This window comes from Hetaerina americana, unplaced genomic scaffold (genome assembly GCF_022747635.1).
Source record: "Hetaerina americana unplaced genomic scaffold, ioHetAmer1.1.p SCAF_1, whole genome shotgun sequence".
In the NCBI taxonomy this organism is placed as follows: domain Eukaryota; kingdom Metazoa; phylum Arthropoda; class Insecta; order Odonata; family Calopterygidae; genus Hetaerina; species Hetaerina americana.
In genome coordinates this window covers 93,293,481-93,308,773 of record NW_027286069.1, presented here as the reverse complement: position 1 = coordinate 93,308,773, position 15,293 = coordinate 93,293,481, and the positions used below count along the sequence as shown (strand labels likewise).

The 15,293-nt window shown below is 35.3% G+C and overlaps 1 protein-coding gene across 1 annotated transcript; it reads right to left on the bottom strand.

The window, feature by feature from the left end:
* Positions 1-771: 771 nt before the first annotated feature.
* Positions 772-10,159, bottom strand: LOC139694974 (uncharacterized). Its single transcript, XM_071593529.1, has 5 exons — positions 9,401-10,159; positions 8,711-8,929; positions 7,922-8,118; positions 2,860-3,182; positions 772-2,105 (listed from the first exon to the last, which is right to left on the bottom strand). The coding sequence occupies exons 1-5, from the start codon at positions 9,865-9,867 to the stop codon at positions 1,911-1,913; spliced, it is 1,401 nt and encodes a 466-aa protein (XP_071449630.1). The 5' UTR covers positions 9,868-10,159; the 3' UTR covers positions 772-1,910.
* Between the last annotated feature and the right edge of the window lie 5,134 nt (positions 10,160-15,293).

Here is a 15,293-nt window from a genome sequence, read left to right as displayed (position 1 = left end):
ATCCCGTCCTCTTCCCCCGCGGCCCGAAGAGCTTTGCGGCGCACCGTGGGACACCCTCAACGAGACATCCCCCTCCATTCGGCCACGACGCGCTCTCCGGACTCCTAGGGTCTTTGCACCTTGTCTTCCCCAACCCTCTTCCCCCCACCCCACTCACATAGTCACCCATTCTGCCTTCCACCTTCCCCCCTCTTCCCCTCTTTTCCTCCACCCTCCCCTTACTTGCCTTTAATCATATATATATACTGGACTCTGAGGTTTAACTATCACCTGATGATGATGTAGTAACATTGAAACCGGTCGCATTAAATTTTATTTTTGTGGAAAATTGCTATTTTCAATTAATAAAGTTGATGTTCAGATTAAATGAACAGCATGGGATTAGAAAATATCCAGTAATCGGGCTAGATTTTAGAAATTTTGAATACAAAATTGTAGTAACAATTAAAGTTAGTTGTAAATGTGAGGGGCAAAATCATGTAAGCAGCTTCCAAAACATTTGCAATCTTGTATGTGATTTACAAAGTGATGAAATAACTTACTCCTGCTAATTAAATCTCAAAAGCATTATGAATTTTAAATTACATAAATAGTTATTTCCATCCTAACAAGCAACAATCATACAAATGCTCTTAATTATTCAGTGTACATCCTGTGCGAGGTACAGGAGGAAATGTTTCTCAGTGAGAAAAAGAGGACAAAAAAGTCATCCCGGTTTTTAAAATGAGGAGGGGAAAAAATGATTTTTTTATTATCAACACATTAAATAAATACAGTGTAAGCAATATTTATTAATGTCATTATAAAGAAGTGTATTTTTGTCTCATAAATATTTCTCTGGAATGCCAAGGTTACCTAAAAATAGGTTGGCATATCATCATTGTAAATTTGTGAAATTAAAAACTTTGGCTCAAATTGTAGCCTGAATGGGTTGGATATGACAGGGAATTAAAATACAGTCAGGAGCCACTGTCATAAAAATAAACATTTCTTTGAGGAATGCTATTCATTTACATTGTTATTCTTTGCTGCGTCTCATTTTCAATGATTTTCTAGACAGAAAATTGCAAAAGATTGATGTAGCTTTGGTCATTATGAGCATACAATGTCAACTACACTTCAAAAAGAAAACAAATTATTATGACCAAAACAATATATTTACTGTTAGGTCACCGACAATAATCTAGAAAGGATAACAAAAATACATCTGATCAATATGGATTTATATAGCTACAAATGCTTTACATTGATCCTGGAACGATAAACAGCAACATCTGGCATAGGTACAAAAATTTCCAGTAATAATTTACATAAAATATTACTAATTCTGGATATAAAAATTTTAAATGACAATTCTGTGCATTTTGTAAAGCAAATGATTGCTTCTGGCTGGGTGACAGCCACAGCTTTTCATAAATTACTCCCAACTCTAAAAATAACAGAGAGAAAAATTGATTTTATGGAAAATGAATAGTTAAAAACTCAGTCGAAAACCAATATCAATACCTCCATGAGTATAAATTATTTGTGTGACTCTCACAAATAAAGTGACCTGGATAACACAATAAAAAATCTATAACAAAGGCAGCCACATATGGATGAATGGTATGAATGTGAAGACAATTTTACTGCACTCACTGGCAGCAGACAAATATATTTTAGTAGCTTCCATAAACCACAGGTTAATGCTCGGAGAAAATTAAGAAAAACTTCAATGGCTCATTATTTTTAGTCATGAGTACCAGGAAAAATGTATAATTCCAAATTCCATCAACCGTCATTATAAAAACAAATTTGAAACCAATTAAACAAGTCAATTTTATATGATGAAATTGCTGGCAAATGCTGCCATCTTCAGTTTTTCAAATAGCATCATATCGTACACTAGTATAAAAATGAACACAAAATACTTATGGGCCAACAACATCATCATCTTCGCCATCACTTTCCTTACTCTGCTCATGCAGAAGAACATATTCACGTGAACTGAAGCCAAACTTCATCACATCTCTTTCTAACAGTTCCACGTACTTTTTTGAGTCAATCCGGTTGTTATTCACAAATGTTCCATTGGAAGATTCCAGATCAATTATGTATGGTCGAACCTAAAAATATAAAAATTCATTTATAGTTTAAGCAATATTGCTGTACTTACTTACAAAACAGAGCCTACAATATCAAAAAAGACCTGTTCTACAAGAATAAAACCTGCTAAAATTCAAAATAATGCAATTTTAATGAATCCTTAACATATTTATAACATTTATAACTATTTATAACATATTTATAACTATTAAGTACATTTGATGCAAAACTTGGGCTTTTTGACTATTTCAGTGCCACCCAATTATCAGTCAAATCCATTTATACACGTTTTAACATGTAACTTGCTGGCACTCCTATATAACGTTAAAAGATGAAGTCATACATAATTGCTGCCCATTGACTACACACACAACCAAAAAAAAAACAAAAGAACATTACACCCTAAATTCTTCAGATGATTATGCTAAAATAATTAATCAAAACGCTTCAGCCCAAGCCAAATCAAACAAATTTATTCCATCCAAATAAGATAGATATTATGAAAATTTCAGATTTATGAAGTTGAGGAGAAAGACAAAAGTAACATTAATCTTATCAAGATTAAAGGTGATTAGGGAACTAAAATCCAGGATTGGCATGATGATGCTGCTGTATATTTCCACACCAAGGGTTCAGATTTATTTGTTGAAGGTGGTAAAATTTTCAGCGAGAGAGGTTAGTTTGAAGAACTTAGGGCAGCATCTTTTTCCCAAATATAAGCAAGTAGTGTTTCCAAATTAAGAGTAGATTTGAGCTTTTATACTAACTACTTACTCTTTTCCCCATAGTACCATTAGGCCTTTGATAAGGAACCAGCCTAAATTGGAAGGCTGCATGTTGCTTTGAGCATGATGGATGATCCACTGGAATATCAACAACCTTTCTGTCTCGCCCAATCAAGAATGCACTCTGACGATGCAAGTACAAAGTAGGCAGATTTTCATCTCCTTTAAAAACATAGAGACGCCATCTCCTACGAGGTTTTCGAGCCTCAGGAGGTTCACTGTATTTTATCACCACACCATTCACCATGTTTGTATCTTCTGTCAGTTTTCCTGAGAGACCGAAGTTTGGCTTATCCTTCTCCACATCTTTCTCTGCAAGCAGAGAAAAATAATCAATGCATGCATACATACAACATTACACAATAATTCTAATATTAATTTCTCCGAATGCCCATTTTTCCCTAATTTGTCCAAAATTACATATATATGATGAAAATTATATTGAGTTGTCTACCTTTTTTCATAATTACTTTTATTGGAGAAGTTGCAGTCAACCTGCAAACACAGAATTCCCCACTTTCACATCATAGCAATCTTTAGACCATGCCTACTTCCCCAGTATTTCATTCAAGGCTCCAAAATTGATTTCCATGCATTGTATTTCTTTGAATCTAAGCCACACCAAATTTTTAACATCCTACAACCAAAAAAAAAGTTAACAGGCGATTCTAAGACGCAGTATAGTTTGAGTTCAAAGGGTTATATTTTGGGCAAAGGGGTATGGGTAAAGAACCAAGAGCTGGTGTGTGTCAACAAGAATTGTACACCAAGAAGTTCAAATGGTCAGTCCCAGTCAAGGAGAATGATTTTTACACTCGAAATTGTTGCATTATAATGCACATTAGAGAATGACTCCGTTAAAAGTTACTGTTGCAGCATCTCCTGCAGTTTCTTTGGAATTCAAAAGGTAAGTTTTCTTGTCCGCATACAAAACTGGGAACAGAAGAGCAGCTGCAAGATGTGGTGTAAACCTGTTCAGTATAAGACAATGGCACCAGAAAAAGACTGCTATTTATGCATGCAAGACTCCATGAAAAAAGTTCCCTGGGCCAAAACATTGAAGATTCCCTGAAGTCGACACAGCAGTGTTGGAATTTTCCAACACGAGGCAAAGAAGCAGATGTTTCGTGAGCTATGGCCTACAGCAACTGAAGCCAACAACAAAGCAAGAACTTTGGGCATCCCTCGCGCATAATTTCGGGGCAGTCGAGGATGGGTAGAACAATTCATGTGACAAACAGGGCTAGCATTGCGGCGGTGAACATCGATTTTTCAGTAGCTCCTGGCAGACTTTGAACACTAATTGATGTCTTACCATAAACATCTACTTGATCTTCAAAAGAAAGGTAATTTCATGCAAGGGCAGATGGCTAATGCAAATGAGATGACACTTTACTAAAATATGCCACCAAATTACACACTTGAGAGAAAGGGGTCAAAATGTTCTTCTGAACACAATAGAACATGAAAAACTACGAGTGATGGTGATGTTGGCCACTACATCTGATGGTTGCAAGTTGCTGCCATTTCTTATATTAAAAAGAAAAACAATACCAGAAGAGGTGTTCCCAAAAGATGTCATTGTTCGAGCCCAAGAAAAAGACTGGATGGCAGAAGAATTAATGATTAACTGGTTAAAAACCATATGGACACACAGGCCAGGTGCCAGTTTGAATCAGCCCTGTATGCTTGAGAATGACATCCATTTGCCCTATGAGAATGACATCCATTTTGCAACCGATAGATGTTGGCATTAATAAGCCATTCAAGGACCGACTTCGAGAACAGTACACTTATTGGTTGTCTGCATCTGAGCATGAGTTAACTGCTACAGGAAAAATCAAACGAGCTTCGCCTAACAAATTTGCACAATGGGTTTCTGCGGCTTGGAACACCCTTTCTCAGGGAAAGATCGTGAAGACTTTGAATAAGTGCTAAATCATTAACAAGATGGACGGCACAGAAGATGACGTCTTGGCCGACGAGGATGATGAAAGTATGTGCTTTCAATACCCGTAAGTTATAACTCAGTCTATCCCTTCCTCCAGCAACACATCACTTGTTTATAAGCACCTTTTTTTCTGTTCAGATGCTGAGTGAGAGCAAAGTGATTTGTTCAGCACTTCAAATTAAGACCCCAATGATTATTGTAGTTACCTAACATTGCATCGAAACAAAGAATCAAAGCAACATTAACAATGGCATTATCTTGTAACAACTTTTCTGTTACTGTGTTTTTACTAAATTTCCTTTTGCAATCAATTATTAAGATGTGTTTCATTGCCGTTACGCCTCCTCGTAATAAGCCTGGACATCTACTGGCACAGCACTGCGATGTCCGGGAGTAATACACAGCAATTGTGAGGGTTGCATATGCCACCTCTCATCTGTTCTTACATCCGATCTTAACCTGCAAATCTAAGATGCACCCTGAATTCTGAGAGGAAGAGTCGCTAAAAAAAGGTACGCCTTAGATTCGAAGAAATGCAGTAATTACTCCATTCAGTCAAGTTCAAAATATTATTTCATCAACATTAGTGCTATGAGAAAATTCTCTAAATAGAATCAGGTCTAAAAAATGGACACTAAAACGGCACATAACAAAACTGATTGGACATCTATTAACTGCAATAAAATTTCAATAGCTTTCAATTTCACCAAAAGTTAACAGTTACCAAATACCATGAGCAAAAATAATAATAAATTTAATACTTAAATTAGGATGAATTGTTTAGTAAGAATGGTTTGTGAGACACAAAAACAAGAAATATAGAATAAAAAGTTTCTGAATGTGATCATTTGTAAAATAAAGGAAATTGAATTTTAAAACATTTTAGATCATCTACCCATGATTCACATATTTCACTTATTGACTCAAATGAACAGAAAAATAATTAAGTGGAACCTTCAAGTTATCCCTATCCTTGAGTGTAGCAGAGCACCACATGCGGCAATAACGCTGAAGCATAGGGAGTGTATGGAGTTTATAAAGGATTAAAATCGGTTCCAATATTTAACTTTTATTGTATACATGTAGCCTAATTTGTCAAAAGGGAGGGGATCTTAATAATTCCCCAAGTAGAAAGTATCTACACCTGAGTTTCTAGAACCTCTCTTAATTTCTCAAGTCTTCTCTATGAGTCATACAGGGGTCCGCTCCCTTTCTCACTTTATTCTAATTACGAACCGCAAACACTTTCACCATGCAAAAAACTGAACAACTTGTTGATCTTTTTTTATATTCAAGGTGAGGGAATTATTTAATTCCAGTCATTTCATATCTAAAATTATGACACATATAACAGACATTGTCACTGCATCTAATTCTTGATTTCAAAACATGACATCTTAATGGCTAGAAAGTTAAGCTACTGACAAGAGGGTTTTAAGTGAATCAAAGTTATGTTTCCGGTATCCACACAAAAAATCCACATGGAGTGAATATCATCAATCAAATCCAATGACTGATTAATATGATGACCTTGGTTATCTTGGTGATAAACTGCAATCCTCATGGAATACATAGGTCAAAACTCTATGGGCCACAATTATAACAGTGATGCTTGGCCAAATTATTGGCAAGAGTGGAGTGTGACTGGCATTTGAATAGTCCTGTGGTGCAAGGCTGCATGCAGAACTAGTTCAAATAGTGAAACCTTATTTCAAACACTTTTTAATTCCTGTTCCTTCAATTCAAATTTGCAGAGGCATGTCATAGAATTTAGTGCAATGAAGTAGGGAAAGGGTGAGCCCATCATATTTGACTGGGTCTGAAAGTGACTGGATGCCTTCCCATGACCTGGGAAAACTTGTATGACCTAAGAACACACAAACTAAGTTTTTTTTTAACATTGAGCATTAGCAGGGTATTGTTGTTCATCACTATTTGAAGTGTTTCTGTAAACTGGAAGAGTTATTAGGTATGAAATGGGTACATGAAATATCATTTTTTTTTATTTGTTCACAAGCAATAAAGTTTGTGACTAAAGAGTGGACCCTCAATGCCTTTCACACTATACTTAAGCACACTCTTGTTAATAAACATGCTATCAGATTTATTTTGCCGTCTAGCCCTTAAAGCACACCAACTCTTCCAAAAAGAAGGCCTACTTACTCACTTCCAAGATAATATTTTAGTTTAGAAAAATGAACCTTCACTTTGGGTGATGTTCTATCTGTGCATATTCCTCGGGCCATACAACCTTGGATTTCAAAATGTCTAAACCACTTTCAAATATTGCTCAAGATTATTACATAACACATAACTGTGTGAAATATCCTTTTATCCTTTCACTGTAACCTGTTGGTACTTGGAATGACTGCAATTAATATTGAGCAACTTCCAGTTTTTAGGCTATTCTCAGTCCCTTCATGTCACTTTCTATAATCATTATTCCTACAGCAAATTACTTTCTTCTTCTAATTAACAATATGTTTTTAAAAAGCTTTCAGAATTAACAAGTCCATCATTTTCGGCAGAAAATCTCAACTTGACTAATTAATTAAAACTTTTTGAGATGAATAAAAAAATTTAAAATAAATTCTTTATGTTATCATCACTCCTAAATTTCTTTTTGAATTCATCTCCCACTAATATAAAGATATTTCATTGCCATTTAAAAGCATTCTAAATGAAATAGCTGGCTAAAACAAGAAATGACACTGATAATTCCCTATGGTGACACATTATCCATGTTTTATGTCACTCATTTCACAAATGCCAGCAATGGTTATCTCAAAAAAGAAATAATTACACAAATACTATAAGCAAAGTTTTGGATCCTCAAACTTTGACAAATGCAATTAGTTTCAAGAAACTGCACGAAATGCCGCTAAAGTAACTTAGACTGATGGAGTCATCCGCTAACTGTGCATTGCAATGCAACAATTTCATAGTTTAAAAATCATTCGCCTTCACCAGGATGGTGAAATCCCGGTCAAGGTGAATGCAATTGAAGTGCAATTAGGTTATCGCTAATGGTACCAATACCAAAAATCCCATTAGAATTACAACTCAAAAACAACAGAATTTATGTATAATATCTGCAAACCTTTTTTAATATCATTTCCAGCCCTAGGTCCACTTGTAGCTTTGCTGCCCCACTCATAATTTTCACTTTCTTCGTTGTTCATCCCAGGTTCTTGCTTAATGGGTCGGTTACGATCAAAATTAGTTAACTGATTCCCTTCACTGGAACCATGTCCCTTAGAGCCTCCAGACCTTGATCCTTCACCACCATCATTCCAGCTATTCCCAAAAGAAAAAAATTAAGAGCAATAATCCTTAATATTTGTATTAGTATTCTTTTCTCTTAAAATTCTTTGAAAAGTGATACATCAAGGAGAATATGAATGCTTTTTATGACAGAATATTTCCCTTTTTCTCCATTTCAGCGCAAATATTATCAGGGTTAGTAAACACAAGGATTCTTTATTTCATATGGTATCATGTGCGTGCTTAGTAGTAGTATTACTTCAACTAAAGGTAGGTACTACTTAGTATGAAGAACTAACCAAAGGTGATTTATTATCCTGAGCATGGAAGAGACAGGCCTAACCAATGGCAATAAAAGTAAGGGCACAACATTGTCAATTGGTAATGGTTGTAAAAGTTTGGATGATGAAATACTAGATTTTACAATATTCATTGTAAAATATTTTTATTATGTCCACTATGTTGAACAACAGAATAAAATCAGATGATAAAAAAGAGCACAATGCAAGGAGTTCAAATAATTAAAATTGTAAGCACGGCAAGTAGATATGATTCTTGAAAAATCTGTGCGACTGCCATGCAGCACACTGATCTTGGTAATGTAGTGACTTAAAAAAAAACATACCGTTTTCTTCTCGCTTCGCCTTCATGGAATCGTTTGTCGTTTTCTCTGCGGTCATTTTCATCAACATGCTTTCTCCTATTGTGTCCTTCATCTCTATGTTCCTGATATCGGTCATTACTGTGCTCTCTCCTTTCACAGTCAGCTGAATCAAATCTTTTATCACTTTGTCTGCCACTTCCCCCGCCATCTCTTTTATGCACACCATCATCCTCATAACGTCTAAAAATATACATATATAATGGTGTTACGTTCGAGTATAATTTGAGATAAATATATTACAAAAGTACAATTAAAAATTTTATATCAAACGTTAACATTTGTATAAAACTTAAAATTATGGCCAATCCAAGATAAAACCTTTTAATACTGCACTGAAACTACATCGCATTCAAATAATTTCAAGTATATGATTTGAAGTGATTGTAAGCAGTACCATTATTGTACCCTATTATAACATACATATTGTATATCTGATGAACTATACAACCAGTCAAAAGCTTACCAACCAAAAGTCCAGAGATTCGCAACCTTACATCCCATTATTTCATAAGTTTATAAATATACATGCATTACTTTTTTTCTAAAGGATACCAAAAACCTCTAATTTCCCAGTTTATACATTTTTCCAGCACTCAATTTAACAGATGACTATAATTATAATAATAAATTATGAATTTACGGGAACTATACCTTTCTCTTCTTCGAGTATGATCCGATGATTTGTACTCCGAAGATAAATATTGTTCTTTCTCATGATTACACCTTGAATTCTCCTTTTCTCTGGGACGATTTCTCTCTTCCTCAACCTTACTTCTTTGCCTATCGCTCTCTCTGTAGGATTGAGAAGTTTTTATTTTGGAACCTTCGATGTTTTCTTCCCCACTTTCAGAATCTCTAGAATATATTTTTCGATGGTGTGAATGCTTCTTTCTTTTCTTTCCCAAATTTCTGTCGTCATGCCCCGAGCTCGAATCTGATAAATCTTCCGAATGCACTTTAGGAGGGCATTTTCGCCTAACTGCTTCTTTACCATGCTTCATGGCACTATTTTCAGGGTTGCTTACCTTGTGTGATACTTTGCGACTATTATCCGGAGATGAACATGACGAGCTTCGATGACGACGTTTATGTTTTAACAATGTGGACATCTCTCTCATTTTAAGCAACTTGTAACTTTTAAAACTCTAAATTGTGATTAGGAACAATAACACTCCATTAAAAGCTTACTGTTAATTTATATTGTATAGTGAAGGGAGTTATTAAACAAACAGGTCAAGGCAATGACTGAGTCTCACACTTATTTTGGTATCACAAATCACCCTATGAAGTAACGGAAGTTATTGAAATTTAGTAAACAACTAACGTTTACTAAAAAACTGAATCGCTACATAGTTTCAATAGCTTCAGCCTGTCTAAACTTACTTCACAAACACTTCCGCATCCATTTCTTGGTACAGAACAAGTTAGCGTTCAACTAACAGTTGAAGCCACAAATCAGTTGGACCTCATGCGTCAGTTGTTTAAAAACGAAGACCGGTTCTTTTGAATTCTTCAACTTAAGGCGCGAGTAAGACTGGGGGGGTCAGTAATTCTTACAATTAGTTTAGCTGCCTATTTTGGATTTACTGAATAAATCAGCATAGATTTGAAAGAAAAATCATTGGATACAATCTGAAAGTCGCAATCACAGGCAGACTATCCATCAAATGTACTTTCATATGTGGCAAAAGTGAACATCTTCATTTGGCCAGCTTGAGTTTCAAAATTAATGATAGCGTGCTTCTGATATATTACTTTACCTGTAAATCAATCTAATAATTCAGGATTTGATCACCTGAAAGTACATGGAGAGAAGGGTCCCCTCTATTTTGTCTTTCAGGCACCCCAAGAGTCAGCAGCATAAACTGTGATTGTCCAGTTCTAAAACAACGAAGAAAATATTAAATAAGCGAAATACTGTAATTGGAAATATTTTCCCTTATCTGTTTTGCAGATCAGACATTCACTCATTAGTAATAAAAATGACCATAAAAAAGTCATTGAGGGACAATTAGTATTGCTTTTGTTTGCATTGTGAAATTATAATTGATTTGATATGAAGGCCATGATGGATCAATAATTACGGTGCACATATGTTTATAGTAGCGTGGTACACGTAGGAACGAGCATAAATTATAGGAGCATAACAATTTTATGTAGGTTATGTATTAAAAGCGTTATGCTCTAAATCATGGATGAAGGGTGTATTGATAGGTAGTGGAATGTTGAGAACTGTTGTAGAGGGGAGAATATTAGGAAAACGAGGAAAGGGCAGGAATAGGATAGGGATGTTGGATGGGGTGAATGGAGGAAGTATACAGAGATGGAGGGGCATGTTGTAAAATAGAATGTTGGGTTGTTTTTTGTTAACAGATACAAAATATTTATTTGGTGGTTTTGTCCATCCAAAACCTACCTTAACCGGTAATTGCTTAATACATATAAGCATTTTTATCATATACAGATATACATACGTGTTTTTATACATCGTACTTTATCATTAACAAATTCAGACACTGTAATAATTTTTCTCAGCTAGAAATTTTTTTATTTGTCTTTCAAACTGTTACATCTCTAATGCCTTTGTATTTCTGTGGTAATTTATTATGCAGGTTCAGTCCCATTGTCTTTTATCCTACGCTTGTACCTTTGGTTCAATTGTATTTTATATGCAGGTTGCCTGGGTTCTGCTTTGGTGACTGTGGTAGTGAGAATTTTTATGAAAGTCTGACAGATGTTGTTTTATGTACGTTACTGTGAATAGGATTTACATGGATGTGAAAGGTAGGAGCCCAATATCCTGAAAGATTGGACTGGCAGATGAAACTTGAGGTTTAGATGCAATGGTGCAAATAACCTTCTTTTGCAGCTGAAAATGACTTGGTAGAAAGGAAATGAGCCCCAGAGAATTTATTTATTTATTTTAAAACATTATTCACATACAGTAGTAGCGCCAATTTACAGTGAAAAATATAGCAAAAACATGAAAGAGGAAAAAATACAATAACAACATAACAATAAACAACGAGAACCGATCATGGACAGGGGAAATATTTAATTTTTTTGACAGGAGGGATAAAGTTAGCGTGGTGAAATTGTTACATGATAAATAAAAAGGATTGACAGAGTGAATTTAGATGGGAGGAGAGGTGAAATACAGGTGAGTGCTTACTGAGAGATATCCTAGGAATAGGCAGATGGAGTAGGGAGTGGGTGGATCGAATTGATATCGTGAAGTTGAAGAGAGAGAGCAGTTCAGAACAATCAATAGTCGAGTTTAGGGTGTTGCGGAGGAGTTTTAAATCAGATTTAAGTCTGCGGTTTTTGGGGCTAGAAATGGATAAAGAAGACATTTTGCGGAAATGTGGGACTTGGTGTTTGACTATTTTGGCAAAGAAGTGAGAGATACAATCGAGAGATTTTAGATTGGTTTGGGCTGAGATGGACCAAATTGGGGAGCATTATGATACTACAGGAAGGAAAATTGTTGAGTAGTACCAATGGAGTGTTATTGGATCATTAATTTCTGTTAAGGGGTAAAGAAGGCCTAATAGGGATATTCCTTTATTTTTTACAGTCTGAATGTGGTCGGAGTAATTTAGTTTCTAGTCAGTTAAAATGCCAAGGTCTTTCATAGTTGTTGCTCTGTTTAAGGAAGTTGAGTTATTGGTGAAGTGGAATATCAAGGGTTTTTTCAGAGCAAGAGTCACGATGCTGTATTTCCCAGGGTTTAAGTAAAGCTTCCAGGAATCACACCACAGGAAAATTTGATTTAAGGCAAGTTGAAGGTGAAAACAGTTAGAAGTATTATTAATTTGCTTGTAAATCTTGCAATTATCATCATAGAGAAGGGTATGGATTTAGAAAGAAAGGAGCCGGGAAGGAAGATCATTAATGAATAAATTGAAAAGATATGGCCCAAGGACACCGCCCTGGGAGCTCCAGACGTCACAGGAGACCAAGAGGAAGAAGCATCCTAGAGTATCACACGCTGGGTTCTGTAGGTGAGAAAGCTTTAAAAAAGGCTAGAGAACATACCATGTATGCCAAACTGTTGGCTGAGTTTATGAAGGAGGAGTTGATGACAGAGGGAATCAAAAGCCTTGGAGAAGTCAAGGTAGATGGCATCAAGTTGACTTGATTTTTCTATTGCCGTGGCGCTGAAAGAAGTAAGATTTGTCAGGCATGATCTTCCTGGGAGGAAATCATGTTGCTGGGAAGATAAAAAGGGAGAGGTGAAATAATAAATCCTGTTGAGAATAATACGCTCACAAACAGAACACAGGATTGAAAGCAAAGATATTATAACATACCTGCATATAACATCGTAGTAGATAAGGACATAGTAAAGCATTAATAGCATGTCTTTGCTCACTTTTTTCTTCAAAGTTCTTGGATGAAACATGCTGAACTTTATTTTCCTGAAAGGCAGTTTACATGTCAAGTTTGAGTCCAAATCGATGCCAAGAAATTTTGTTGATGTGATAAATTCTATATTTTGGCCATTCACTGTTGGAGGACTGGGTTTGGATGGGTTGAGAGAGAAGTACATTGCCTGAGATTTTTATTGCTCATTTTATGACTATTTCCTTTGCAACAGTGTATTGCCAGCTACAATCCTGATGTACTCTTTGAGGTTAATTCATTTATGGAGGTTGCATGAGCTAATATATTGGTATTATCAGCATATAGAATTGGTTAAATCCCACTTACTCTTGTTAAAACTGAGGGCAGATCATTAATATAAAATCAGAGAAGTAATGGGCCAAGAATAGAGCCTTGATGGAGCACTCCAATGGATTTGCCTTTGGTAATGTATTAAAAAACACCTATTACCCAACTATTATAGTGGCTGTATCCTCACAATCTTTCAAATATGACTGGATCCTTGGTACCCTCTTATTCCATAACACTGCAATTCTTTTAGCAAGAATGCTATGCTATTGAGTCAAAGGCTTTGGTTAAATCTAAAAAATTGCAGGTTACCTCCTTCCAATTATTAAGAGAGGTCAAAATGAAGTTAACGGCTTACATGTGGCTGAAATGGTGGACCTGTTTTTCATGACCCCGGCTTAATAAAAAATTATTGTCACTGAAGTGGTATGTAAGTCTATTTAAAAATATTTTAGCGAACACTGACTACATAGCAATTGGTCGATAGTTATTAGGGTTTTTCTTGCTTCCTTTATTTTAATAAATAGGAATAACTTTCGAAGTCTTGGGAAAGAGATTCAATTGTTAAATAAAGTAAGGGTTCTTAAATGAAAGGATAGCAGAATTTAATCACAGGACTTAAGACTCCATCCTCTCCAGGACTACAGTTTGTTCGCAGTTGATGACTGCAGTGCCCAACTCTTTTTCCAGACATGGATATAAGAGAGAGACTTATCACTACCTGGGATGTGTTATTATTACAGGAATTAGAGCTGATTTATTTACTGTTAAATTGATTTCAAAGAAGTGATGATATTTGTCTAGGATTGGTCACAACATTTCCTTGTTGATCATTTAATTGAAATGGCAGATGAGAGGTTTAGGATCATTTGACACTATTTAATATCCCCCAGGATTCTTTTGATTTGCTTTCAGCATATAGGATTTTATTCTTTTTGTAGGTATGCTTAGCTATAGCCAATTAATTTTTATATTTATTTTTGCAAGCTTTATATTCCTTCAATAAGGCTGGTTCATAATAAAATTTTGGATTTTGCAGCCATTTCTTTCAGACTTCTTTATTGTTGTCTGATTTTGCCTAGTTGTTTTTCATAGCTTTTTCCACCCTTTGTAATTTCCACATTTTAGGAAAAACAACACTAAATTGATAGAGAAATTTAGGGAAAAATTCTCTGCAACATTTTTCATAGGCATCTAATCTATAAACATTAAGGTTACTGCACAGGAAATTTTTCCCCTTCACTACATTTGTACTTATCTGTAAAATATATTTTATGTGCAATATGCACTGAACAAATACAAGTATATTAGAGTAGTCTATCTAATTTATACCCACCTGTATGTTGGGCATTCTTATACATATACTTGAATCCAGGAGATTCAAGTAAAGGTACATGGATAGAGTAATACGTGCAAATAAGCCTTAGGTACATGGCTGTTAAGGAACTTATTTGGTTATGAGGGAACCTAATGCCCAGTTAAATTTGGGATTCCAGATGACACAGATTAATCATAAGTGTCCAAAATATTACAGCTGTGTAATTCAATAAAATCAAGAGCCAAGCTGTTCCTTATTTTGAGGTATGGTAAACACAACTTGCACTGTTTTCCCAGTTTCTACTGCATACACATTTCAAAAACCAATGAAAGGGTGACATATTCAGTGAAAAATACACTATTCCAGGCACTTAAGCTATAGCTACAAAAGTGGCTAAGATTTGGAAAATAGTTCCTAAAAAATCCTGTAAACATGATTAACTCTACGATGTACCTACCACTAAAGTTGCAGTATTAAGTGGTAATAAAGGGGCTGTTACTCCTTTGATCTGCGCAGAAACAAGTTCTACTTCCCCAAGTGTTTTTCCACCCA